The sequence below is a fragment of the Clupea harengus genome, chromosome 3 (genome assembly GCF_900700415.2).
Source record: "Clupea harengus chromosome 3, Ch_v2.0.2, whole genome shotgun sequence".
Taxonomy (NCBI): domain Eukaryota; kingdom Metazoa; phylum Chordata; class Actinopteri; order Clupeiformes; family Clupeidae; genus Clupea; species Clupea harengus.
In genome coordinates, this window is record NC_045154.1 from 6,312,630 (window position 1) to 6,338,069 (window position 25,440).

The window sequence follows — 25,440 nt, forward strand, 5'->3', positions numbered from 1 at the left end:
TTTTTTTCTTCTGAAAGCATAAAGTCAGTACAGTAGCCTACCTAAAGAGTACCTCTTTGCCCTGAAGCCCTTGAAATGAAGAACACCTGGTAAGAATACACATCCAGGATATACATAAGAAGAACTAAAGGTAAACGTAAAGACTTTTGAGCAAAAGAAAACATAGTAAAAATAATACAAGTTCAAGTTCAAGTCTTTTGATGCACAGAACAACACAGAGTCAGACTGGGCACTGAAATTCAAGACACCGCACAACAACCTACCATAACATAACATAAAATAACAGTGTACTAGGGCATTGGTTACCTATCATATTGTAGGCCTGTTTTCAACAATGTTTTCAACAATGTTGAAATGCTGATGATGGCATTGGAAACTACTGCTGGTTGCCCACTTGTTAATTCATTTATCCACTTTATGACCACCAGTAAGTGTCGTCATCAAAGATGCCTGAGGAAAGGTGTGTTGTTATGCAAGAGACTATAGACAGAATGCGTGTCTCACTTATTTGCTATAGAGGATCTTCTTCAGACTAAATTTTCTTTCAGTCCAATGGGCTACCTGATCCTTGGTGCTCAAATTTTAGGTGAAGCGTAGAATGAACGGCAAATATTTCTATTTATTGAATACATAAGGACTGTAATTGTATGATCAATAATCCTTTACGTCTGTCACCCACATGATCACAACAACAATGTGTTGTTGTTTTTTTCTATTAAAACGCTATCAGGCTGTATGGTGTGGTGAACTATCAGTTTTCCTTTTTTGTGGCATAGAATTGTTGGCCCAACACTAGCTTTGGCCCAGGGATCTAGTGCAATAATTTATTCTCTCCAGTAGGTGAAACCATTGAGCCAAAAGAAGAGCTCTAAAACAATTTTACACTATCTTTGGTTAAACATCCTGAAACTATATATATATGACACATTTGTAATGCAAGGCCCAAGGATATAGGCCCACACCTGGGTTCTTCACTGATTTCTTTTCGCCTCCTTATTTAACACCCAGTGTAGGCTTTGCTGTCTCGTTGAAAGATTGAAAAAAAAGGTCTATCCTGCATTTCAATCACTTTATTCGTGTTTTAACGTGTTAATCTGTCACATGCATATTAATCTAACTTCACTATTATGCATCTAATTTGATGGAGTTTGCATAATCCTCAAGACGTCCATGCGTACCTCTCCTTGATTGGCTTCTGCTGGTGTCACTTGAAGAACATAGGCGGGAATTCTCAAGTTACATTTCAACTAGCGGAGGCAGGCGAACAGGAACCAGGAATGACCACCTAGCAAACAAAACATCAGCAGCCAGACGCTTATGCTGAACCGTTAAGTTATCTCTGTGTGATGTAGAACTATTTTACATATTTAAGGACTTAACAGAGTCATATCGATTTGATGGAGTCTTCCTTGATGTCAGTTCATCTTTGCTGCTGGACCGTTTGACCAGACAAGTGAGTGTGGGGGTAACGTATGGTGCTAACTTTAGCTTGTAGCCAGCTAGCTAATCATATGCTGTGGCTCCCTTAAACCTGGCTGATATCAGGCTTTTTGTCGTTGTTTACTCTGTATTGTGAGATTGCCACTAATATGTTTGGGCAAGGAGATGCATTACCAGTACAGTTTGTGCTGGCATCGCGGTACATCTGAATTGAAAGCACATGTGATCTACTAGCTGCTTTGCTCACTTGCTGATGGTGGAAAACGTTAAGTGGCTAGTTGTATCAGCTAGCAAGCTAGCGATAGCTATTCTAGCCAGAAACGTTATACTGGAATCCAAGCTGTATTAAGCCTTTGCAGTGAAGCACAGTGAAGTATTTGTTTACGAATGTAGGTCGGACCTACTATCGTAGAACATGGCGTTCGCAGTGTGACTTTGTTCCAACAAATGTTGCTTCAGAAATACAGTCGTCCATTCTGAATGTGGCGTAGCCTTTGTTGACTAAATAAATGTAACTTTTGACTCGATGTGGGATAATCTTCTAGCTAACTGCCTCCAGCATTTACGTAACATCGCAACAGTTAGCTGTCGATACCAAGGCAAGTTAAAGGAGGTATGTGATGACTAGGTTACGGTAGGTGGTGAATAACGTTATTAAGTCTACGTTAGTTTGGAAAGTTCTTAAATTTAGCGTCAGTCAGTTGATCCTTTTAATACTGTATGGTCAACAGAACTCTGAGTTCACTGGAACTGGAATTTGATCATACGGTTTAGCTTGGTGAAGATGTTCTACAAACAGTCTGCCTCCCACTCTGTTTGCAGTATGTCGATTGATCTAGCTAGATTCCAACTTTCAAGTAAAGTCTTCTGTCTACCTGTGTTCTGTCTCACTTTGGAGTCCTTAAGTCAAGGCTCTATGCCTCTTGTTACAGTGCTTTCGTGACCGCCGAGTTGCATATTTTCTGTAGTGTCACCCCTTTTTGTACAATGCTTCGAATCCTCGTGGATTGATAGTTACATTGTTGAGATTGTAATCCTAGTAATGTAATGCAGAGGTCGTAACTTAACATTTTAAGGACATTTAAAAAATATTCATGGCAGCTATTCTTTTGTTAAAACAGAAGAGGTTGTACCACAGATATTAATAGGTGTGTAATATAGATATTTATGGATTATTGACTGTCTCCGCGACAACCCCCACCACACACACACACACACCAAATACTGCGCTGTGATTACAGACAAAGGAGGGCGCTGACTTTGCTGTTTGGTGTTGCTTTCACATGTCTGCATCATGTTGTCACAAGTAGCCCTTCCAGGTTTTTATGGCCCGGTTTTATAGCAACATGCTTCACATCAAGCTTGTAGCGGAAGTGAAAAACCCTGGTGACGACCCATCTGGCCTGCACGTTGGGAGCTGTAACCCCCCCCAGTCGTAAGGGCAGACCTGTACCACCACCCCCCGTCAGCTACTTTAAGGCCCTCTCTAGTGGTGTAAGGAAGGAAGGCAGTCCGGAGACCCATTACGTAACAAACTTCTTCATCCTGAGAGTGTGTGCTCTCAAATGGCCGTTGCCTGTGGTCTTACACGGTGAACCACCCAAGCCAGTCAGGGTGGTGGAGGAAGCACAATAAAACAAGCTCTGGCTTGGGGGCGGGGGTTTGGAAGGAGGTTGTGTCCTACAATTTGGAGATTGGAGGGTGGAGAGTAGTTATGATGACCATGTTCATAATAAAAAATAACCCATGCAAAACAATTTAGCTTGATCTCTTTACTTTGCGATGTATGTCCTTACTTCACCCAGTGTAAGAGTTGTATGAGTTAAAGAGTACTTCATGATTATGTTTCTCTGAGGCTGAAAGGCTCCACCCTTCCCCACTCTGTGGTAGGAAGGGAGCAGATGTTATCTGAGGTCTCACCTTTCCCATTTCCATGCTTGTACTCTGTGCCTGTGCCTGTGCATTATGCAGCGTGTCTGTTCTGTCAGCCCACATAACATCTCACCACATAGACCACTCAGGGCGAGGTGCTGTCAAGGGATCTATTGGCATTAGGCTTTCTCCTTTCAGACAACTACAACTGCTTTATCTATAAATCAGTTCATATGGTCTCTTGTGGGACGTCATGCATCACTCTCTTCGAAATCATTTTGGGCAGACCCCCACACACACACAACCACACTCAAACTAAAACAATAACTACCTACCCTTCACGGAACAGATTTAAAATGGATGATTTTCTTAAATCCACAGTTGGGTTAAATTGACTGGTTCTTATTATGAAGACCAGGCGGAGTTTAAGATGTTGTTTGAAAATGAAGTGTGATGTGAGTGATAAATAAACAACCATTGTCTGTCTGTTCACTCCGCAGGTTTTGTATGACCAGGCAGCTTTGGGAAACGCTTATTCTCTCCACCACTGAACTTGCGGTCTTCATTTCACCTGCGAGGCAAAATGGAGCCCCTGATTCCTGGTTGGCAGCAGGACTGATCAACTCCCTGGCCGCCCCCAAAATGGAGAGGAAACGGCGAAAGAAATGAACTCGATAGGAAGAGTAATATGAACCATGTGTGAATCTGGCTTTTGTGGGTTCTGGACCTGATTCTGCCCTGTTGGAATCTCATCACCTGGTGGTTGTGCTTTTGTTCACTTTACTTGCTACATTAATGCTCCGAGCTTTGCCGAACTGTTAAGAGGCGACCCCGACCTGCCTCGGTCTAACCCTCTAGATGGGGTTTAAACTCGGACACACCATGGAGACGGTCAGCCCGCGTATCCTGTGGCTGCTGATGATGGCAGCCCTGTTGTTTGGCAGGCTGCCATTGGTGGGGACTGAGAGGGAGGGCGGCCCCTCGTCCGCAGCCTTCTCGGAAGGGCTTCAGAGTTCCAACTGCTCTGAGCTCACCCTCAAAGTGGACTTCTCCAGCAGAGTAGTGGAACATGGTAAGCTAAGTTGACTTGTGCTTGTTCTGACGACAGAACCATGCCGTCCTCCTATGAAGGCGTTTTCAATGTCTGATCCATGTTTTAACGTAATCAATAACTACTGTATTAATACCTTACAACTTCCAAAGTGATATTTATGCTGATTAAGTTGGAAATAAACAAGAAATGCTGATGTTACTGACAAAAACCCTAAGCACGTCTTATTGAGGTCATAAGTTGATTAAGTGGTCAATGTGAAATTGTACATACAGTGATTGATTATTTGCCCTGTAAGGGTTTTTGTTGGGTCATTTATATAAAGGCCCTGAATTCCTCTGCATAAACTCTGTTACACACTACAGAGGAAGCACTGTGCTCAGAGGAATGCAGAACTCCATCATCTAAACTGCTGCATGTTTAGACAGAAATTACAGCTTTGGTTTATCTCTGAAAGAACAACAGTGCTTTTATGAGTGCCGTGGAGCGTTGCGTCAAGTCTCGTTTTATGGCTTGTTTGTTGAGAGGGAGCAGGTGAGGCGTCACCTGTTTGATGCTGGCTGAGGGACAACATGAGGCAGCTGTCCCAGTACTTGAGTGCATCCTCATGCATATAGTTTCCCACAAGCAATTACTTGCAGGTGCATACACACACACACACACGCACACTACACTCATGATGCATCTGTATTCACACTGTACACACAAACTCAAAGAAGTACACACACGCACACGCACGCACACTATACTCATGAGGCACCTGTATTCACACTGTACACACAAACTCAAAGAAGTGTACACGCACACACACACACGCAAACATGCAAACACATGTGCACAGTCCCACCGACTGTACTGAACTGTATGAGGATGCCCCCCCCCCTCTGTGCTGCTCTCATTACCATGGAGCTGCCTTCATGCCCCTGGTACTCTGTTGGCTGTCATCCAAGAGAATATACACACACACACACACACACACACATTCCTTAAACCCTGTTTGTAAGATCCATGTGTTCCAGGCGACTGCAGTGAGTGTTCAACGTCTGGACCATGGCATAGGCCGACCTGGTTTTTGGCCCATGAATGAAGTCTTTTAGCCAATCTCCACTGTTGTATTCACCCCGACCCCCACAAACACTCCTGTCTTTCCCAGTCACTGCTCTCCATTGTGGGAGAGGTCATTACCAAGTAGGAAGGGGTCAAGACCTGGGGAGGGTTTTTTGGGTGGCGAAGTCTTACAGCAATTATTTTGGAAACGCGTGTGGGTTGAAGTGTTTAGTGCCTGAACAAAACACGTCCCTTTCGAGCTTTGTAGCTTGGACACTTAACACTGATATAGTAATACCACTGGCCTCTGATTTCATGAGTGTAAGCCACTAAATGTTTACTGCTAATTGCCTTTTATGACACTCCTCCTAATGCTAACCTCAGTAAGATAAACTTCCATCACTATGGCGAACCTCCTTCCCTTTAAGTACGATCTGCCTGCTCTGAGGTGAAGTGGCATCAAAGGCCATATTGTATAAAAGCCTTTAATGAAGAGTTGAGTTGTCCACAGCCAGCATGATCAGATTTGTTGGGCTGAATTTCTTAGGCAGTGCACTTCCTGGATCCAGCCTCAAGGCTCATTGGCTGATTTCTTACAGAAAAGGCCTTCTAAACAATGGTCTTGTTCACAGGGAAAACATTGTGTAATGACATGCACAAACTCTGCCAGGGAAAGAATAGGGGTGTTTCCTAGACACATCCCACTTCGCCATCTCCTCCCTGCCAAGAATACTCCAAGTCTTGAGACTTGCTACTCCAACTTCTCTGAAGAAAGGAGCAAGGCCTATCTGATTGGCTCCGCGTCTCCCCGTGTTATGTTGCGCCTTGGACACACATAAGCCGCTTGTAATGTCTGCTAAGCAATGTCTTCTCTTGTATGGAGACTGGCACTGAGCCTGATATCCAAGTAGAGCCAGGCTGATAAAGGCTGTTGTGGCTCCAGTGAAGTTTGTTGCCTGTCAAGGTCCTACTGGGTATGCTGCTTGGACATTTTAAATATAAATGACTGTTGGTGCAGTACACAAGTTGCCAATTGGTAAATTGATATCAAGATCAAGTAGACAGGAATTGTTGATGTCAAAATCTGGGATCGTAATCAATAATCTTGCCTTGAATTAGATGCCAATAATGTATGAGAGAATCTTCTCTTCTAATTATCCCTGCCCCTCTCTCCCTCCGTCACACCTCTAGAGTACATTGTGGCGTTTAATGGCTACTTCACGGCGAAGGCCCGCAGCCACTTCATCAGCAGAGCGCTGAGGAACTCGGAGGCGGGCGATTGGCGCATCGTGCGGCGGGAGAACGCGGCCAGTGACTACCCCAGCGACTTCGAGGTGGTGCAGATTAAGCAGGCAGCGCGGGACAGCCTCCTCTCGCTGCAGGACCACCCCTACGTCAAGCGCGTCTCGCCCCAGCGCAAGGTCTTCCGCACCCTCAAGCTGGTGGACGGTGAGTGGAGGCCTCAGAGCCTTGCAACGACCCGCCCTGCCTCTCTTGCCTTTCCTCTTTCGCTCGCCCTCTGGCTTTGCTGGATTCGTGCTTGTGCTGTCATTCCATTGTTGAGGCTGCAGGGGTCTGAACTGCTGTATCTGCTTGTGTTTGGTAAAGAAAGCTGGTGGCTGCTGCTGCTGTTGTTGTTGTCGTTGTTGTTGTGTGTGTGTGTGCTGATTTTAAAAGCATTTGTTGGAGAGAATGTGAAGACTTCAGTCAACAGATCAAATCTCTGTAGGTCACAATAGGGGTAGTTATTCTAACCGCCTGGTGCCTTGCAGTGAACAGGGTGACCAGGACAAGGGTGAGGAAATGGGTGGGGGAGGGGGGGGGGCACAAAGAGCCATTTGAGTTTAGAGCCGCCGGAGAAGAGGAAATTAGTCCCAAGGGTTTGTGGGGGTGTAAGAGTGGTGTGTATGCCCAACTCAACCCAACCACACTTCACCCTCCCGGCACACACACACACAGAGTATTTGCCTTAACACACACACACACACACTGGCATTTCAAAATCAACTTGTCCTTCAGTACACAGTAGTGGCCCATCCCACACTTCCCAGTGGAACCCCAGCGCTGACCACTTCCTCTCTCTGTTTGGAGCGTCTTTTCCACAGATCTGAACACCCACCACTTCCGTCTACTGCCATGTCAGCACCGTCCCACATTACTTCTCCAGTCCCTCGCTCTGCGTCATTGGTCACCCTCACCTCCCCAGCTCTCCCTTTCCTGTCCTTGATTCCCTCCAGGCCTCTCCGCACGCCTCTCCAGCTTCGTAAAACTCTCACCACAGAACTGAGTTGGGCACAGTTAAACATTTGTACAATGACTGAAATCAGTTTTTGACACAAGGACCCATCTCCCAGGTAGTCGGTGTAGGCCTCGTTGGGTAGGTCATCCAGTGCCAAGGCTCATTGGCATTTAAACGGAAGCCAGAGTAGGCTCTCGAATGTTTGGTAGCTGAAGGGGGGATGATTGGAGTGTAGTTTAATTATGGCTTATTGCCCCCCACCCATGGCCTTGGGGGATTGGGATGATTAGTTTAGTGTTTTACGCCTACGTCTCCTCTCTACTGCTGTGTTGAGTTAGCCTGTTACTAAGCAACTGCATCTCCAATGACAACGTGAGACCTGGATGAGCCCTAGAAAATTGAAATTCGACAAATTGAGTTTACTTTAGAATCTCATAGTGGATGCGAGTGGAAGCATAATTTCGTGCAGGTTAAGCACTGGTAGTCCAGGTGTGTCTCTGATGTAGTGCATCAAGTGTGTTGCAATACTATGAGAAGGTTTTCAAGAACTAGTTTAGGTGCACAGGAGGTACCTGATCATTTGGAAAAAAAAAAAAAAAAAAGTGTAGAGGATGCTATCAGAAATGCTTTGTTTCCATCCTTTCAGCTTCAGTACCCGGAAACCATGTCTGATGATGATGATGATGATGATGATCTAAATAGGTTGTAAATCACTTGAGTGGTTGAAGGAGTTCAACTGCAGTGAACTTGCTGGGAGTGTTGGAAAATATGGCAGGTCATCTCTGCATGCTTTGCTGCCTCGTGTCAAAGTTAGTGCCCATCATTGTCTAACTGTTGTGAGGAAACCCTTTGTTCGTGGACCAAAAATAACAGCGGTCAAATTAAAGAGCAAACAGTCAGGAAAGTGAGAGAGGAGGTCAAAAGTATTAGCTACCTCTCATTAACCAATTACCTGTAGCATCATTGGCCAATCTAGTGACCGAACTTTAACCTGCCTGGATGCTGTCTTGCATGTTATATGTGGAATATAATGGAATATACACGGGCTAAATGGAAGGCCCTGGATAATGGGTCTTGAGCTGAATGAGCAGGGGCTAACTGCTTCACTGAACCCTCTAATGCACTCTTTTGCGCTTTCCTTTCTGTGCCTCAGCTGCAGGGGATTCTGGGAGCTCGTGCAACGACACGCGCTGGACGCAGAAGTGGCAGTCGTGGCAGTCGTCTCGCCCTCTGCGCCGTACCAGCCTCTCTCTGGGATCGGGCTTCTGGCACGCCACCGGACGCCACTCCAGCCGTCGCCTGCTCCGCGCCATCCCCAGACACGTCGCACAGATCCTGCAGGCCGACGTGCTCTGGCAGATGGGACACACTGGTGAGTGTGTGTGTGTGTGTGTGTACATGATGCTTTACAGTGTGTGGTGGTGTGAGTGTGGATGTGCTTGTGTGCGAGATAGTGAGTTTTGTTGGAGTGATCTTAGTAAAGACTCACTAAAGTGTGTATTGTGTAATCTTGGATTTTTGGCGCGAGACAGTAAGAGTGTCTCTACGTAGACCATTAATATGTAATCCATTTGTAATGCAAATGGATGCATAATGGTCTAATGTTGCCGGTCTCATCACTGCCTTGAGCAGATGTGCATCAATATGGATGTGGAGTGCTGACGTGTGTGTGTTCTGTTCTCAGGCTCGGGGGTGAAGGTGGCTGTGTTTGACACTGGGCTTAGTGAGAAGCATCCACACTTTAAGAATGTCAAGGAGAGAACCAACTGGACCAATGAAAAGACACTGGATGATGGTACGATTTCTGCCTTTGTAATGGCAATGACTTTAATAGGCACTGACCGATTGAGGTCTGAGATGCAGAAAATAAAAAAGTAAAAAAAATATTGTTAACAACATATAGAGCACATCGGAAGCAAAAGGTATTAGTTTTAAAAATTGCCACAACTAGAATGTAATTGGGGAGTGGGCTAAAGTGTGTAAACTTAGCCCCCGAGTGTCAACCCCTCTAATCTCTCCCCAGGGCTGGGTCATGGCACCTTTGTGGCAGGAGTCATCGCCAGCATGAGGGAATGCCAGGGCTTTGCCCCCGACTCTGAGCTGCACATATTCAGAGTGTTCACCAACAATCAGGTATGGCCACCTCCACTGCAGTTCTTCCATAGTGAATTCATAACGTTACTGACAATTAACATTTACTGTTACCTTAGACACATGTACTGACAGTAAAGCAGAGGCAATTTCGCAGGAGAATTAGTTCTCCTCAGAAAATGAACTCATGAGCTCTTGAAATGCTCTCATATAATCACTACTACATAAGTGGCCATAGGAAAGACCATGTTTTCTGTTAAATGGTTGATTGGCACAGAGGAACCTATTTTCTGCCAGATGCCTCACTGTTCGCCCCTTCACACCCTTAGGTGTCATACACCTCCTGGTTTCTGGATGCCTTCAACTACGCCATTCTCAAGAAGATCGATGTCCTGAACCTCAGCATCGGTGGACCAGACTTCATGGACCACCCTTTTGTAGACAAGGTCACATCACACTCACTACAATTTGATAGGATTGTTAGATGCCATAAATACATTGGTGATACAGTGGTGTTGAATGCTGTTGTCTTGGTGACAGGTTTGGGAACTGACTGCAAACAAAGTGATCATGGTCTCTGCTATTGGAAACGACGGGCCACTGTATGGGTGAGTTCAGAAAGAGGACAACAGCACTGGACTTCAGCTCAATGCTACATGCCTCAGAATTTATAGGACATTGGCAGAAATGGCAGTGTTGCAAATGGGGTGTGTGTGTGTGTGTGTTTGTGTGTGTGTGTGTGTGTTATTCTCCAGGACTCTGAACAACCCAGCTGATCAGATGGATGTAATTGGTGTCGGAGGTATCGACTTTGAGGATAACATCGCCAGATTCTCATCCCGTGGAATGACCACCTGGGTAAGTCTGCAGCTGATGCCATAGCAACACGTCAACTTCATTTTTTCTTTTTTTTTTTCCCCCCATCTGCTCCCCCTTCTCCAGTGTCTCACCTGAGAGACCGGTTCCTGTTTGGGCAGGTAATCCCTGTAGTGTGACCTACAAAAAACCATCTAATCTGCTAATCTCATGCGGTGAATTGCTTTGGTCTGAAGTATTTTAGTTCTTTTTTTTTTTTCTGCCCTTTCCCACACACAGTGAATCGTCCTATCAGTCTTGGATCTTTTTGTAGTTTCTTTTTTCCTTTGAAAGGGCAGCTTCTTTTCTCTCCCTCTCACTCTTCCTGTCACACCAACAAGATGCTTGCTAGACGAGAGCTAGACCTTTCTGTGTCATTGAGAGCTCTTTGTTATGTCTGACTTGCGTACATGTCTACATCTCCTTTTTTTTTTTTTTTTTTTTCTTCCTCCATTTTGTTTCCGTTTCTTCAGGAGCTGCCGGGCGGGTATGGCCGTGTGAAGCCTGACATCGTAACCTACGGCTCGGGGGTACGCGGCTCTGGTATGAAGGAGGGCTGCCGCTCGCTCTCCGGCACCAGTGTGGCATCGCCCGTGGTGGCAGGAGCCGTCACCCTGCTGGCCAGGTGAGAAGGGATATTTCATGAGCGTGAAGTTCCTCCTGATCTGGAACAAAAGGGGTACATGTGAACATGGAGCTGAAAGCCCAGAAACATTTATTTTACAAATACTAGAAAAAAAAAAAGTAAAACACAAAAAATGCTTTTAAGATGATGACAGTAGTGCAAGACCATGGTCTGTAACAAACACTGTTTGTTTAGCAGTTCATTTTGTAGTGCATTGTGGGTAGTGATGGGCGAGTGAACATTTGAAACTGAATGTTCCCCAGTTTGGCACCTCCCCATGGAATCCCTTCTCTGTATAGCTTGTTGCAGGTTACCTGGAGTGTAGGAACGAAAGCTCCCTTCTCCACAGCTGCCCTTCTGTGCTTGTGGCTCAGGTGGTGTTTATACCGCAGTCCCAATCAGGATCCCCTGTGATGCATGAGAGACAGTTCAGACAGAGTCACGACAGGGACAGCGCTGCCTGCCTTTACAGCGAGGCATCACAGGGCATCATAGCTGTCTTCCCTGTTAGAGAGGGTGTATGATGGCCCTGTCACAAATGGGAAGCAAGCTGTCAGTCACAGGGCAAAAAAAGACTGTCTATATCGGAAGGGGACCTGCACGGAGCTCGGAGGCTGTCAGGCATGGTGTGTTTGAGCTAATGTGATCTTTATTACTGCTTTTGTTTGTCACGGGTGTAGGATGTATCCATGTTTAGAGGATTTAGACCTTGGATCAAGCTGAAACAGCATTCGTTGTGGATGTTCAGGGACATGGTAACTCCTGAGTAGGGCTGTGCGATTTGGACCAAAAGTCATACCTCTGTTCCTTTCTAGGCTGAATGGCCGTACACAAGATGTATATCTCGGTATTTTCTACGAAGTGGGCTAAATGTTCAGTTGTAAGTCAAAGCTGCATGTGAGATGCCAAAGGCACTTTTATTAAAACAGACTGTGATGCAACCCTATGTAAAGATAGGGTTTCTGATTACCAACGGGAGTGAAGTCACCGCTAACTGACTGAGATGGTGCCAAGACTGACTTCCTCAAATGTTGCCCACAAGGAAACAATGTCCACTATCATAGTACATCCATTATACTGTTAACTGTCAAAAAAGCGTGGAAGAAATATTTCCAATTCACTGTTGACCTGTGTGAGTACAGACTAGCGATATGTTTATTATCTTGTATATGCTAATATCGTGCTAACTATCCAGCCTACTGCACTCGGAAACATTAACAATGGGAAACAGAGAGGAGCTTTTGGCAACCAGAGCTTGGAATGGACCTCTGCAGACGCGGAGGGAAGGTGGGGTGGAGGTGGGGTTGTGCGAAGAGTGTTAGAGAGGAGTGAGGCAAACACTGTCACGGTTTTACGAAAGAAACGGGTAATGCAACATCAAACTATATCGATATTAGGGTTAGGGTTGCCTCATTCTGTATCTTATTTGAAATTGTATCGCTATGCCTTAGCGTGGATACAGTCGATATACTGTACCACCCAGCCTCTTGAGTATGGAGCCTGCATAGTGCACTTGCATGATGCTTTTTTTGTCAGAGGAGCTGTGTGGCTGTGGTTGAGTAGGGTGACCACTAGCAGAGGGGTGGGCAGCGGGATGCCCTGTGGCTCCCCTGGTTGATGCGTCTCAGGGTGAGATGGGAAGGTTTTCTCGTTCTCTGAAGGCGAGGTGTTTACACAGACGAACGGATACACACACACACACATGCCTTTGGAGAACAGCTCTGTTATGACTGCCTGTGAATAGCTCCACCCCCCCCGCCCTTCCTGCATGTTAAACCTAGATAACACTCACACTAGCACTCACACTAAAACTCACACACACACACCCACTCACACACACCTACTCACACACACTAACGTTTATAATCTCATTCCACTTGAGATATGATCATGTTGTCTCAAAGACTGAAAAACACTCTGTGCACACACACTCACAAACATTTGAAATGCTGCTGTAGTCCAACTGTGCAAACCCAAACATTTACTGGATTACTGCTTACTGCTTTGATATACACATACAAATGGCACACATAGCTGTTTAGTTCTCACAACCTTGGTTTACGTAAAAACCAAGGCTGTTCAAACTAGTTTAGGTCTCTTCAATTGCTTCTGGATGCAAAATGCATTTTAATACAAAGGTCACAAGATGTGCTGGTACACTCTAGTCCTTCTGTTTTGTCCTTTCCCTGTCTCTCCCCCCTTCTCTCCCCTCATTTCTCTCTGACCTTCTGTGGACTTGTTTGTTCTGCTGTCGTTCCCCCTCTTCTCCCTCCAGTCAGGAGATAAGCTGAGGTGCTAAGACTGCCCTCTGTTTGAGCTCCAGCCTCATAAACTCCAGCTGATACTGGAGGCGCAGGTGCTGTTCCCAGGCGCTGTGTGTCCATGTCCGTGCCCTCAGCCGCAGCCCGGCACGGATGAATGTCCGGGATGTTAACTGCGTCTCGCTCCATAAAGTAGCAGCAATGGAAATGGCCTCTTCTCTCCGATAATCATAAAAAAGTCTGGCTAGACTGTTAAGCTTAATGGTTTATAACCTTTGAATTAAAAGGACTGAGTCGTGGCCTATTACTTATTTATTTATTTGTTTATTTTTAATAGAAACTTGCTGTAGAGGTGTGGCTCTTAAGCGTCTGGTATCTTGATGCCCCTGATCAATGTACAGATGGGGAGATAATACCACTGTGCCTGTGATTAGGAGGACTGTGCCCTCAGCCTGAGGTTTCGCATGGGGCCAGGAAGCTCAACGGGTGAATCTCATTTGGAGAGAGTTACTGCAGAAACGCTGTCAGACAGACAAATGTAGAGTAGACACACCATAACACAATGACCAGGCAGATGATTTGTCTCTTTCTGTCTCTCTTTGTAAGTTGGAGAGGAAAGCTTCTTCAGCAATGTGATTTGTTCCTTGTGGCTTTAGGGGGGGCAGGGGCTGAAATGCCAGTGTGTCTCCCTCTCAGTGAGCAGCAAAGACAGAGAGAATTAAGAGTCAATTTCCCAGCCTTGCAGGAGCCCATCTCTTCCACTCTCTGTGACATCTGTGCCGACCTCTCTCTCTTCACAACGAGATGAAGAGACCGAGTCAGATGGCTTCACCTAACAATTCCACTGCAGCTCATTCCTCTCCTGGGGTCAACCTTGTCTGTTCTCTGTCCTTCACCGTCTGCTTCTTTCTAACTTCAACAACTGCTGAACAGACAACAGCCTTGTGCTGTGTTGACTAAGACAGACATAGTTTGCATACCACTGGAGAGATTCACAGAGTTGTGCTTTGTGACCAAAGCCAGTTTGTAGAGTGATTTACAGTTATATTACGAACCACAGACCACTGTTCTTTTGTTTTATTAGATATAGGGCTACCCCTGACAGTAATCAGTAATGATTTATCGTTCAGTAATTTCACATCATAAACGGATGTTTGTTTTTCTCTCTGCCTCTTCCTTTCTCTCCTTCACTCACTGACTCTCTCTCTCTGTCTCCCCTTCCTTCACTCTCTCTCCTTCTCCCTCTCTCTCCTACTCTTATACCCTTCTCTCCCCTGCAGTACGGTATTGAATCGGGAATTGGTGAACCCTGCTAGCATGAAGCAGGCCCTGATTGCTTCGGCTCGCCGGATCCCGGGGGTCAACATGTTTGAGCAGGGCCACGGCAAACTGGACCTGCTCCGGGCTTATCAGATTCTCAACAGCTACCGGCCTCAAGCCAGGTAGGCCAACCGGCGCAATAAACTTTATACTGCACCCATCATGACTGGTGCTTTGACTGCTTAATGGGCCCTCATGAAAATATCACCGGATGTGTAGAGGCAATTGGTGATAAAATGATTCATAAAGAACTGGAGGTTGTTAAAGCAATAGAAGCATTATAAATGGGTCTACTTGAATGAGCTGATAACTCTTGTAAATTACACAAGAATATTACAAGATAACACTTGACTGCATTTGATATTTTGAAGAAAGGTGAAGTCTGCTGGTTGATCAGACAGGTCTATCACCTAGAAAAGCTTATTCAGTTCTTTCACAAAACTCTCTTTTATAGATGACATGCAAACACTGGCTAGTCCTGACTGAATTAATAGATGACACACAAACACTGGCTAATCCTGACTGAATTCATAGATGACACACAAACACTGGCTAGTCCTGACTGAATTCTTAGATGACACACAAACACTGGCTAGTCCTGACTGAATTCTCAGCACACTGTTGTATGTCACCCTGGCTGATGAAGTCCCTGTGGTGTGTGTGTGTGTTTGCAGCCTGAGCCCCAGCTACATCGACCTGACGGAGTGCCCCTACATGTGGCCCTACTGCTCCCAGCCCATCTACTACGGGGGCATGCCCACCATCGTCAACGTCACCATCCTCAACGGCATGGGCGTCACCGGCAGGATTGTTGACAAGGTAACGAGCTGCTGTGGAGGTGCAGGACTGCTGATCCTGATAGAAAGAATGCAGTCAGGTTTAATTAACACAGGTGACTCCCCTTGAGTCATATGAGGGATCTCACACACGCACACGCACAGACTGATGTTCATCCGTCAACTTCTTTGAGGGCACCAGAACTTTAGAGGCAATATTGTCCCTGTGGCAATCATCAGTGTGAGACAAGCATATAGACATAATGAGACATGGCATATGTACATATGGGGATATCAGTGAAATGATAAAAGCTAAACTTGTTCTTTGCCTGCTCTCTTTCTCCCCTGCCCCTCTTCCCCTCCTCACAGCCCATCTGGCAGCCCTACTTGCCTCAGAACGGGGACCACATTGACGTGGCCGTCTCCTACTCGCCTGTCCTATGGCCCTGGGCGGGCTACCTGGCCGTGTCCATCTCCGTGGCCAAGAAAGCGGCATCCTGGGAAGGCATCGCTCAGGGACACATCATGGTCACTGTGGCCTCACCATCAGAGAATGATGTGAGTACACATATGATTGTTCTGCAGCGAATGAAATCAGGACTGGATTCACGCATTGTTGGGAGTTTTTAGTGTGTGTGTGTGTACGCACACACACACACTGAATCACTTCTGATATTACATGTACTCTTTAGTCCAACTCAGGGCAGTCCATAAATGCGCCATTACAAAGTGTCTTTAAAAAAGGCAGTATAGTTCAAAACTGTGTGAGTCCGTATGACTGTAGAAACTCCCTGCGGCTTTGTGATGAATACTGTCATTTGATGCCTCTTCTCCTCTGTCCCTGTCCTTTCTCTCTCTGCCAGTCGGAGGTGGGTGGGGAGTTGACCTCCACTGTGAAGCTGCCACTGAAGGTGAAGATCATTCCCACCCCGCCCCGCAGCAAGCGTGTGCTATGGGACCAGTACCACAACCTGCGCTACCCCCCCGGCTACTTCCCCCGCGACAACCTGCGCATGAAGAACGACCCACTGGACTGGTAAGTGCTGACCCGCTGATCTGACCAGAGCTCGGGGCTTTCCTTTGGACTGGTGTTCCTTTGTTTGGATAGTCAAGACTTTGATGAATAATAATTAACAACATTGTTTTTTTGTTTTTTTTATTGTCTTGTATAACTAGAGTAAAGAGAGCTTGAGAGCTTTTGATTATATAAAAGAAAACTCTAAAGGATCACAATTATTTTACTGAATTCAATTATGTTGCTTTTGATGAGTGGAGTGGATGAGTGGAATCATTTACTTTAAAATGGCAATTAAAATGAACTCCACTGGGTACAAATGTTCCCTTGGTAAAAGTTTAGAAACTAAAAGTTTTTAATGAAAAGGTCTTCCTAGATAAGAGGCTTGACGTTTCAGGGGAATGCTATGCTGATACGAGAGGGACCTCTAAATGAGGAAACGCAGTTGGATTTGTAAATGGAACTGGCAGTACCAGTCAGTGTGTTACCGGCATTGACCAGCAGGTGGTGCCAGATCACTAAAAGCCCCTAGGTTTTTTCACCTTCCGACTCCCCTGTGTTTGTTTCCCCTGTGTGTTTTGAAGGAATGGGGATCACATCCACACCAACTTCAGAGACATGTACCAGCACCTCCGGAGTATGGGCTACTTTGTAGAGGTGCTGGGATCGCCCATAACGTGTTTCGATGCCAGTCAGTATGGTGAGCCATGTACTGCTTTGTGAACTTGTCTTGAAGCTTACTAGCAGAGTTACTTAAAAAAAAAAAAAAACTGAATCAATTGGTTCACTTTAATCGTCGTTAGTTAAGTTGTGTGAGAAATGAATGAGAGAAAATGATTAAATGACAATGAATCTACTCACTCACTCACTACTTTTTCTGTGTGCGTGCTTGCTTGCAGGTACATTACTCATGGTGGACAGTGAGGAGGAGTATTTCCCAGAGGAAGTCACTAAACTGCGGCGGGACATCGATAACGGGCTGTCACTCATCATCTACGCCGACTGGTACAACACATCCGTTATGCGCAAGGTCAAGTTTTACGACGAGAACACAAGGTAGCACCCCACCCCCTGTCACTGTACCCATCACACACACACACTTTATCCACCTTCTCGTATTGTCACACGGACATTTCCTGACATCACTGTGTGTGTGTGTGTGTGTGTGTCTATGACATTCACACACATTCCACCGCCAGGCATCACTGTCAACCCGCACTTTAAGCCCTGTCAGTGTGTCACTGTCAAACATCTCATCAACCTGTGAGCGGACCTCTCTAAGCGTCTCATTTAAAAGCCATCAGTGTTAATCACCACTCTCAAGACAAGGCTGCGCTCATATCTGCACTTGCCCGTGACGCGCTCATTGTTCATTACTCACCAAGTGCAAGTGTCAGGAGATGCTGTCAGTTCAATTAAAAAAAACATGAAATTAACTCTGCTGGTACCATATATAGCATGTCTTCCATTCTGCACATAATGTCCCATGACATACTCATGAACATACATTATAATCAATTTAATAAGTGGTGATATCTACATGTGCGTTATATTGTGCGCAAATGTACATATTTCAGTGTGCAAAACAATATCATTGACACAGGGTTTCACATTATGCATTAGTGGGGTTAAAGGACAATACTCCATCAGTCTTTCCAACATCATGATCTGCTGTTGATGCCTCATGCTGTACTGTAACATTGATTAATAGATGCTCTCTTACAGTAGTGAGACCGTTGTGGGGGTTTAGACTTGAGGATAGTGTTTAAGCAGATGTTTTTTGTCAAAGCAACTTGCATCATGGTGTGTGACTCTCCCACAGGCAATGGTGGATGCCGGACACAGGGGGCGCCAACGTGCCAGCTCTGAACGACCTCATCTCCGTGTGGGGTATGGCTTTCAGCGACGGGCTTTACGAGGGAGACTTCAGCATGGCTGACCATGACAGTAAGAATCCCCAATGATTTCAATATCAGAAGATGCATTTAAGCATTCAGCAGTGAATTTGAGGTCTCTCTTTGGCTTGGTCAGTTTCTAAAGGGATTCTTGGATCAAAAGCAATTCATTTGTCCCTGTCTAATTTAATGATGCTCCTCTTTTCAAGTGACCTCATTTGAAATCAGAGGAAGTACTGAAATGTCTCTGAAATGTCCCTGACAGTAATCAGTCATGATTTATCGTTCAGTAATTTCACATCATAAACGGATGTTTGTTTTTCTCTGTGCCTCTTCCTTTCTCTTTCTCTCTCTCTCTCTCTCTCTCTCTCTCTCTCTCTCTCTCTCTCTCTCTCTCTCAGTGTATTATGCCTCCGGCTGCAGCATCGCTCGTTTTCCTGAAGGGGGGACTGTTATCGCTTCCACCCTGAAAGATCAAGGTAAACATCACCCACTTCCCAACTCACACCTGAGTTCTGTTTCCATGGAGATGGATCATTTGCCCAGCATTCCCTCTCTCTGTTTTTTTTCGATGTTTTTCCTTCTTAATTCTTCCAGCCCCTTTGTGCTTGTTTTCCACTCACTGGATGGTGTTTTGGCACACTTGTACCATCCTTTGAATGAAAACATTCAAATCAAAGGAAGATGGAAATATGAATGCGCCTCTTTTTCTTTCATACATGCATAGTGTCTGATGGTCCGTCTTTCAGGGACACTAACCCCAAAATGAAAAATGTGCCTTTATTTACTCATTTTCATACTGATAGTAACACAGAAAATGCTTTGCTTCTCACTGTAGCACAAAATTAGACATCTGTCAGAATGTCAGTCACAGGAGACACCTTCACGTCCATACAATAGAAATGTGTCTACTCTAAACACTGCTGTCTAACTCTTGGTCTCTGTAGTACTGCCGTCTAACATAATAGAGTTCTGTTGATTTGTGTAGATACCGAGTGTCGTTTTTGGACGAAATGGCCCATTAATAGGTAATTCCCACTTTCACCGAAAGCCATTATTTTGATGGTTATATGACGTTGGCGTGATGTGGGAATAGAAGCCAGTTTGGATATTACGGCTTTGCCGTATCGTCATTCCACCCCCTGGTGACCTACCAACAATAACTGCAATGGCTCAATTGTGAATGGGAGCAACAGGATTCCTGTGTTCGTGAAGGGGGAGGGGGGACTTACCCTCTACTCTTTCACCATGTTGATATTAGAGGAAGCTCTTGCCCCAATTTATGTCCCATTTCTCTCAGGATTGTTTAATGTCTATGTGGAGCCATTTAACAGCATCCACAAATGGTTATGATCACTTTGAGCCCAAGACTGTATCTTAATGGTGAGCTGATTTAGAGAAATTAAACTTTGTTTCACGGTATGTGGTTTGTTGTCTGGTTGCTATGGTTGCCTTGTTGCTATGCTAGCAAACACTTAAATAACTGTGAATGCCATTTAAACCAGACTTCCATTTGCATGAGTTGATGGCTAGTTATCTAGATAGTTTGGGTGTGGTGGTGCACTGTTTGACTCCTATCTGCTGCAAGTTGTCTGTGTCGCTTTGGATAAAAGCGTCTGCTTTTTTTACCTTTAACATCAGCTAGATAAAAGTAGTCTCCTCAATTGAAAATTATAATAGGAAAAGGTAGAAACACTCGGCCCCAAATACATAGGTTTAACTTAGTTCATATTAACACACCATAGCAACTGTCAACCGATAGCTCCCTAAGCAAGAGTTGGACAGCTAGGTTAACTGGCATCAGACCTTATATGACTGTGTCGTGAATTAATGGTCTGTTTTAGATACTATACACTGGAAATCTTTGCTGGCAGTGACTGCCTCGCGGCTCAACCGTTGGAGGTTCAGCAGTAGGGATGAGAATTGATAAGATTTTAACGATTCCGATTCCATAACGATTGATTCTTATCGATTTGATTCCTTATCGATTCTCTTATCGATTATTTTTGGGCAAGGAAAAAAAAAGAGTACAAACGAGTTTATTTACATTAATTTTCTTTTATATAATATTCTCTGAATAGACGTTGCACAGCATATACAGTATGTATGTATACATTTACATGTTTTAAATAACCAAAAACAAACCTAAGAATAGGTCAACAAACTCTGAAAGTAGGGTCCAGAGACCCATAGCCTAGGGATCCTTTTCCTTGATGGGGTGCCAGGGGGTTTTGACTATAATTCCAACCATAAGTAACAGAATATATGACTGATTTGGTAATGGCTTTCATACAATTTTTGTAATAAAACATTTAACTGAAAAATCTCATCAGATGGGGGAGCCTGGAAAATAGTCTAATCAAATAGGGATCCCTCCCTGGTCTAATTTGTGGCAGTTTAGGTGTCCTTGATATACCAGGGTTTGAGAACCACTGTGCTAAATAATATTTGAACATGCCAATTACAGTGCTGTTTTTTTTTTTTTTTTTACAAGTGTATTCACCTTGAACTAAAAATAAAACTGACATAAACAAAAAGTGAAAGCTGGTTTACACAATGAAACAAATGGCACTAACACAATAGACTGTTAGAGTTTACCTTCAATATTAACAGATGAAGCGCTAACGTTAGCCGCGCTGCTGTTGCTTGGTTGAGATTCATTAACGTTATCTTCACTCCATAGCGCTCAAAAATGCGACATTCCTGCAAAGTTATTGCATGCCGTATGGACAAATGTTTCGGAGTAATGGTAGTTTTCCCCCCCTTTGACGAAAGAGACGTTTTGCAAGCACTGCAAGTGGCCCTGTGGTCGTCTTTTTGCGTGAAATATAACCACACTTTTGAACGCCTCTGCCTAGACGCCATGTTGGCTGCAGTCTAAAACAAAACAAAGCTGCGTGACATACCTAAACTGCACTTACATCGATACCGGAATCAAAACAAAAAAATAATCTAAAAATGAATAATTTTTAAGGCATCTATAGCGAAATCGAAAAATTAATATTTCATTTAAATTTTTTTTTTTTTTAAGTATTGATAGCGGAATCGAAAAGGATTTTGGCTAACGATTCCAAGGAATCGGTACACTTTAGGTATTCAGCAGTCAGTATTCATGCTGTTTCCTGTGGTAATGAATGAGAGATGCTCGGAGCTTTGCTGTGATTGACGTGCTGTTACTGATGATTGCTGTGATGGAAATAGTGGGTAGTTGCATCTTTCTCTCTCTGAGTCATCTTATTCATACTCTGCTCATCGTTCTTCCCTCCCCACCCCTTCTCTCTGCAGGACTGGAGGTGTTAAAGCAGGAGACTGCAGTGGTGGACAATGTCCCCATCCTGGGACTGTACCAAACTCCCTCTGAGGGCGGGGGCCGCATAGCCCTCTATGGAGACTCCAATTGCATAGATGACAGTCATCGTCAGAAAGGTAAAACATCCTCCTCAGTATAGTGATGCATGCACCTGTATATGCACCTGTAGTAGCTTCTCAGCTACTAGTAGCTTCTTAGCTGTTGATGGATCATACTAGGTTAGTGCAGCACAGAGATGGAAACAAAGGCGTAGGTGCAGACCCCTTCAAAGAGATGCACACATGCGGTTGAGCGCTGTTAATGTTCTTGTGTCTTGTCTGTTTTCTGCTCAGACTGCTTCTGGCTGTTGGACGCCCTGCTGCAGTACACCTCCTACAGCATGACCCCGCCCAGCCTCACCCACTCCAAGGGCAGGGTGGCGCCCCCTACAGGCACTGAGCAGCCATTGCCACAGAGACTCGAAGGCAAGGCATCCAAACCCAGCACTACACACACACACACACACACAGAGAGACCAATCCTATTTAAATCTACATCAGCAATGAAATCTGAAGCCCAGCCAGAGTCAATTCCAGCAGCTCCAATTTGCTGAGTGTTCTTGGCTTGACTCCAGAGTCTCCCCTGCTTCTTCGTTTGCCAGCATCTGATTCAGCGTTTGTTTTATTGGTTTGTTTGTTTGTCTGTTTATTTTGCATCATCCTCTTGGCCGATCGGCTTTCACACCTTGGAGGTTTGACCGCAGAGGGGGGGTCATATTGTGAACATGTTGTTTATCCTGCCTCTGCTGTTTTTGGGCGGGCCTGAAATATGGCTGCGTGGGAGGGTGGGCTTGTTGGAGACCAGAAACAAGGAAAGCAACACCTTCTTGACACCCATTTGCTTGATACATATTGCCATTACTGTGGTAATATCTTTTGTAATTGAAAACTTCACTATTGGTTGGTACATATTTATTGGTATCAATATCCATCCCCTGTAAGAAGCCATTGAAGAGATACATTGAAACACATTGTATGAGTGCTGTGAAAATCAAGGGGAACAGGGTGGAATCCACATTAGGGTTATTACTGATGAGAGTTTGCTCCTCTTTTGCAGGCAATCACTTGTATCGGTACTCTAAGGTGCTGGAGCCTCACCTGGGAGATCCTAAACCGCGACCCCTCCCGGCCTGTCCTCACCTGTCCTGGGCCAAGCCCCAACCTCTCAACGAGACGGCACCCAGGTGTGTGACCTCACCACAGCAGTCAACGGAGTAGGATACAAATATATAATCACTGTGACTGATAGAGCTAAATTTCTACAATTTCTTTCTCTGTCCTCCAGTAACCTTTGGAAGCACCAGAAGCTGCTGTCAGTGGACTTGGATAAAGTGGTTCTCCCCAACCACCGCCCATACCGGCCCCAGGTCCGGCCTCTCTCCCCGGGGGAGAGTGGCGCCTGGGACATCCCTGGAGGTGAGCTCCAAAGCACAAGCCTGCCTCTGGTTGCTACTTAGAAATTTGCATAGTTGGCTGCATTGTCAGGAATAATTAACAATACGAGAATTTTTTAACTGATCGCATAAGATGGTGGAGTTCCTAGCATCTACAGCTGTGGTGACTGTACATAAAGAGAGTGCTCTCTGTACGGATTGGTGCTCCCCCCCCCCCTCTCCTCTTGGTGTATTGACCTGTATTTGTGCTCCCTTCACCAGGCATAATGCCTGGGCGGTACAACCAGGAAGTGGGCCAGACCATCCCCATGTTTGCCTTCCTTGGTGCCATGGTGGTCCTGTCTTTCTTCGTGGTGCAGCTGACCAAAGCCAAGAACAAGCCCAAGCGCCGCAAGCCGCGAGTCAAGCGCCCGACATACCTGCAGCAGCAGCACCAGCAGCAGCAGCACCAACAACAGCAGCAGCAGCAGCAGCAGACCCCGCACACAGGCAAAAACCCCACAGTGTGATTCGGGAGGGGGCGGGGTAGTGGCCTCGCACACCTAAACAGACTGGCCACAAAACACACAAGAACCTGGATTCCTGGGAGAAAAATTGTCCCTAACAATGTGTGTGTGTGTTTGGTTTAGGGGCAGGCCGGGGATATGTGTTTCTATGAAATGAGGGAGGGGAGGGGAGGGGAGGGGAGGGCATGTGTGGAGAGCAACATGTTGTGTGAGACACACTCTTCTGTCCCAATGATGAGGATGATGACTGTGGAACCAGTGCAGCCTTCAGCCGATGGACACAGGCAAGGGTGTGGTCCCGAGGACACTTGTGTTCAATTCCCCCTCACTATGTGGGTCATCCACTCTTGGAAAGAGCATTTCATTCCAGGGAGCGAGCAGCAGGCGTTGGGTTGAGTCCTGTCTCGTCTCCTGCCTTTTTTAATTTATTATGTAAGTTTGATCGAATCTTTCACACCCCTGACTCCAGCCCTCCTGTGTAAAAAAGAATGTTTGAAAGCTCAGACTTTTTTAAATAATTAGATTTGCAGAACATTTGGGACATAATTGTTGCTTTTTTTTTTATTTTATTTTTTTAATGTTTTTGTACTACAAGGTAATTTCTGGGTGTCTGTCATTTTGTTCTCCAGGTAAATGAAATGGTCTGTGCCGATACAACTTGTAAATAGACAACCTGTCAATGGTCAGAAATCTTTTCAAATATATCATCAGTTATAAAGCATCAAAATAATGTCTACTCTTTCATGACCCAGTTATGGCCATATTGATATGCTCCTTTTGGGTCGGTACATATATTTTTGGAACAATTGTTTCCAAAGTACTACTTTCTATCTTTCATGAATGACTGATTAGGTCTCCACTGTGTAGCAGAACCTGAAATGATGTGTCCATTTCAGGCTGAGAGTGGACATTTGAGGACATCGGTTGAGATTTTGGTTGTGTATTGCAGCAAATCGCCACCTTATGAGGCTATGCTCACTGGGGTAGCTTTTAAAACCAACTTCATGAGAAATATTGCATATTGCTTTAAATGACACTTAAAATATTATACTTTGAGTTGCTGAGGTTGAAATACTGGGTACATACTCCTTCATTAAGTGTAGAATTGATTGAAAAATGTAACACTCACTGGCTCACTGTCACACACATTTGCTCCCAATTCCCTGTAATGAACCTCGATTTTGGGCCTGTGGGTCCTCCTTAAAGGGCTTTCAGTGACGTACTCTACAGCAGCACAGTGGTGTGGACGGACACTAAAACCTCCTAAAAGTTTGTTGAATCCCTGCAGTTACATGGCCTTTGGAGTTGGGGTCCATTTAGGGGATAGGTGGGAGAGGTGTGTGTGTGGGGTGGAGTGGGGTGCATGAGCTGCTGAAGTTTATGAAAACCTTTTTTGTCCGCTGCCTATTACATGATGGATAGGGCTGTCAAAGCCAGCGCTGAACGACCTACGACTGCACCTGAAATGTTACTCTTGTCACTGCCGTTTTATTTTATTTCGCCATTTATGTCCAGTATCAAATACCTCATCCCGGACCGATGAGTTACGTGTGACTTTGTGTCTGATCTGCCCTGGCATGCCAAAGAGTGACATTTCAGCTAAACCTGATGATCTCTGTAAACTTTTCCCCCTGTTAATGATGATATACGAGACGGCAATTCCACCAAATATGCCCAAATGTAAAAACTGACACATTCCTATGTA

At 45.2% G+C, this 25,440-nt stretch overlaps 1 protein-coding gene across 2 annotated transcripts; it reads left to right on the plus strand.

The window, feature by feature from the left end:
- The first annotated feature begins 1,220 nt into the window (after positions 1 to 1,220).
- On the plus strand, positions 1,221 to 24,462 carry mbtps1 (membrane-bound transcription factor peptidase, site 1). 2 transcript variants are annotated; one of them, XM_031564395.2, is made up of 23 exons: positions 1,221 to 1,453; positions 3,813 to 4,384; positions 6,602 to 6,859; positions 8,803 to 9,021; positions 9,334 to 9,444; positions 9,673 to 9,782; positions 10,070 to 10,186; positions 10,281 to 10,348; positions 10,496 to 10,598; positions 11,069 to 11,220; positions 14,762 to 14,923; positions 15,476 to 15,620; positions 15,947 to 16,135; positions 16,441 to 16,613; positions 17,177 to 17,292; positions 17,492 to 17,648; positions 18,415 to 18,539; positions 18,889 to 18,966; positions 21,773 to 21,913; positions 22,130 to 22,261; positions 22,893 to 23,019; positions 23,121 to 23,251; positions 23,491 to 24,462. In XM_031564395.2, exons 2-23 carry the CDS (start codon positions 4,171 to 4,173, stop codon positions 23,736 to 23,738), a joined length of 3,276 nt encoding a protein of 1,091 aa, XP_031420255.1. In that variant the 5' UTR covers positions 1,221 to 1,453; positions 3,813 to 4,170; the 3' UTR covers positions 23,739 to 24,462. The 2 variants fall into 2 exon arrangements, with proteins under 2 accessions (XP_031420255.1, XP_031420256.1); XM_031564396.2 differs by having other exon boundaries at positions 8,809 to 9,021.
- Positions 24,463 to 25,440: the final 978 nt, after the last annotated feature.

Excerpts from the sequence above, each read along its gene's own strand:
- mbtps1 (XM_031564395.2), top strand. The coding sequence starts at position 4,171 with ATGGGGTTTAAACTCGGACACACCATGGAGACGGTCAGCCCGCGTATC. Across the intron at positions 17,293-17,491 it reads TTTCGATGCCAGTCAGTATG|GTACATTACTCATGGTGGAC; the intron begins GTGAGCCATGTA and ends GCTTGCTTGCAG. Across the intron at positions 17,649-18,414 it reads TTTTACGACGAGAACACAAG|GCAATGGTGGATGCCGGACA; the intron begins GTAGCACCCCAC and ends ACTCTCCCACAG.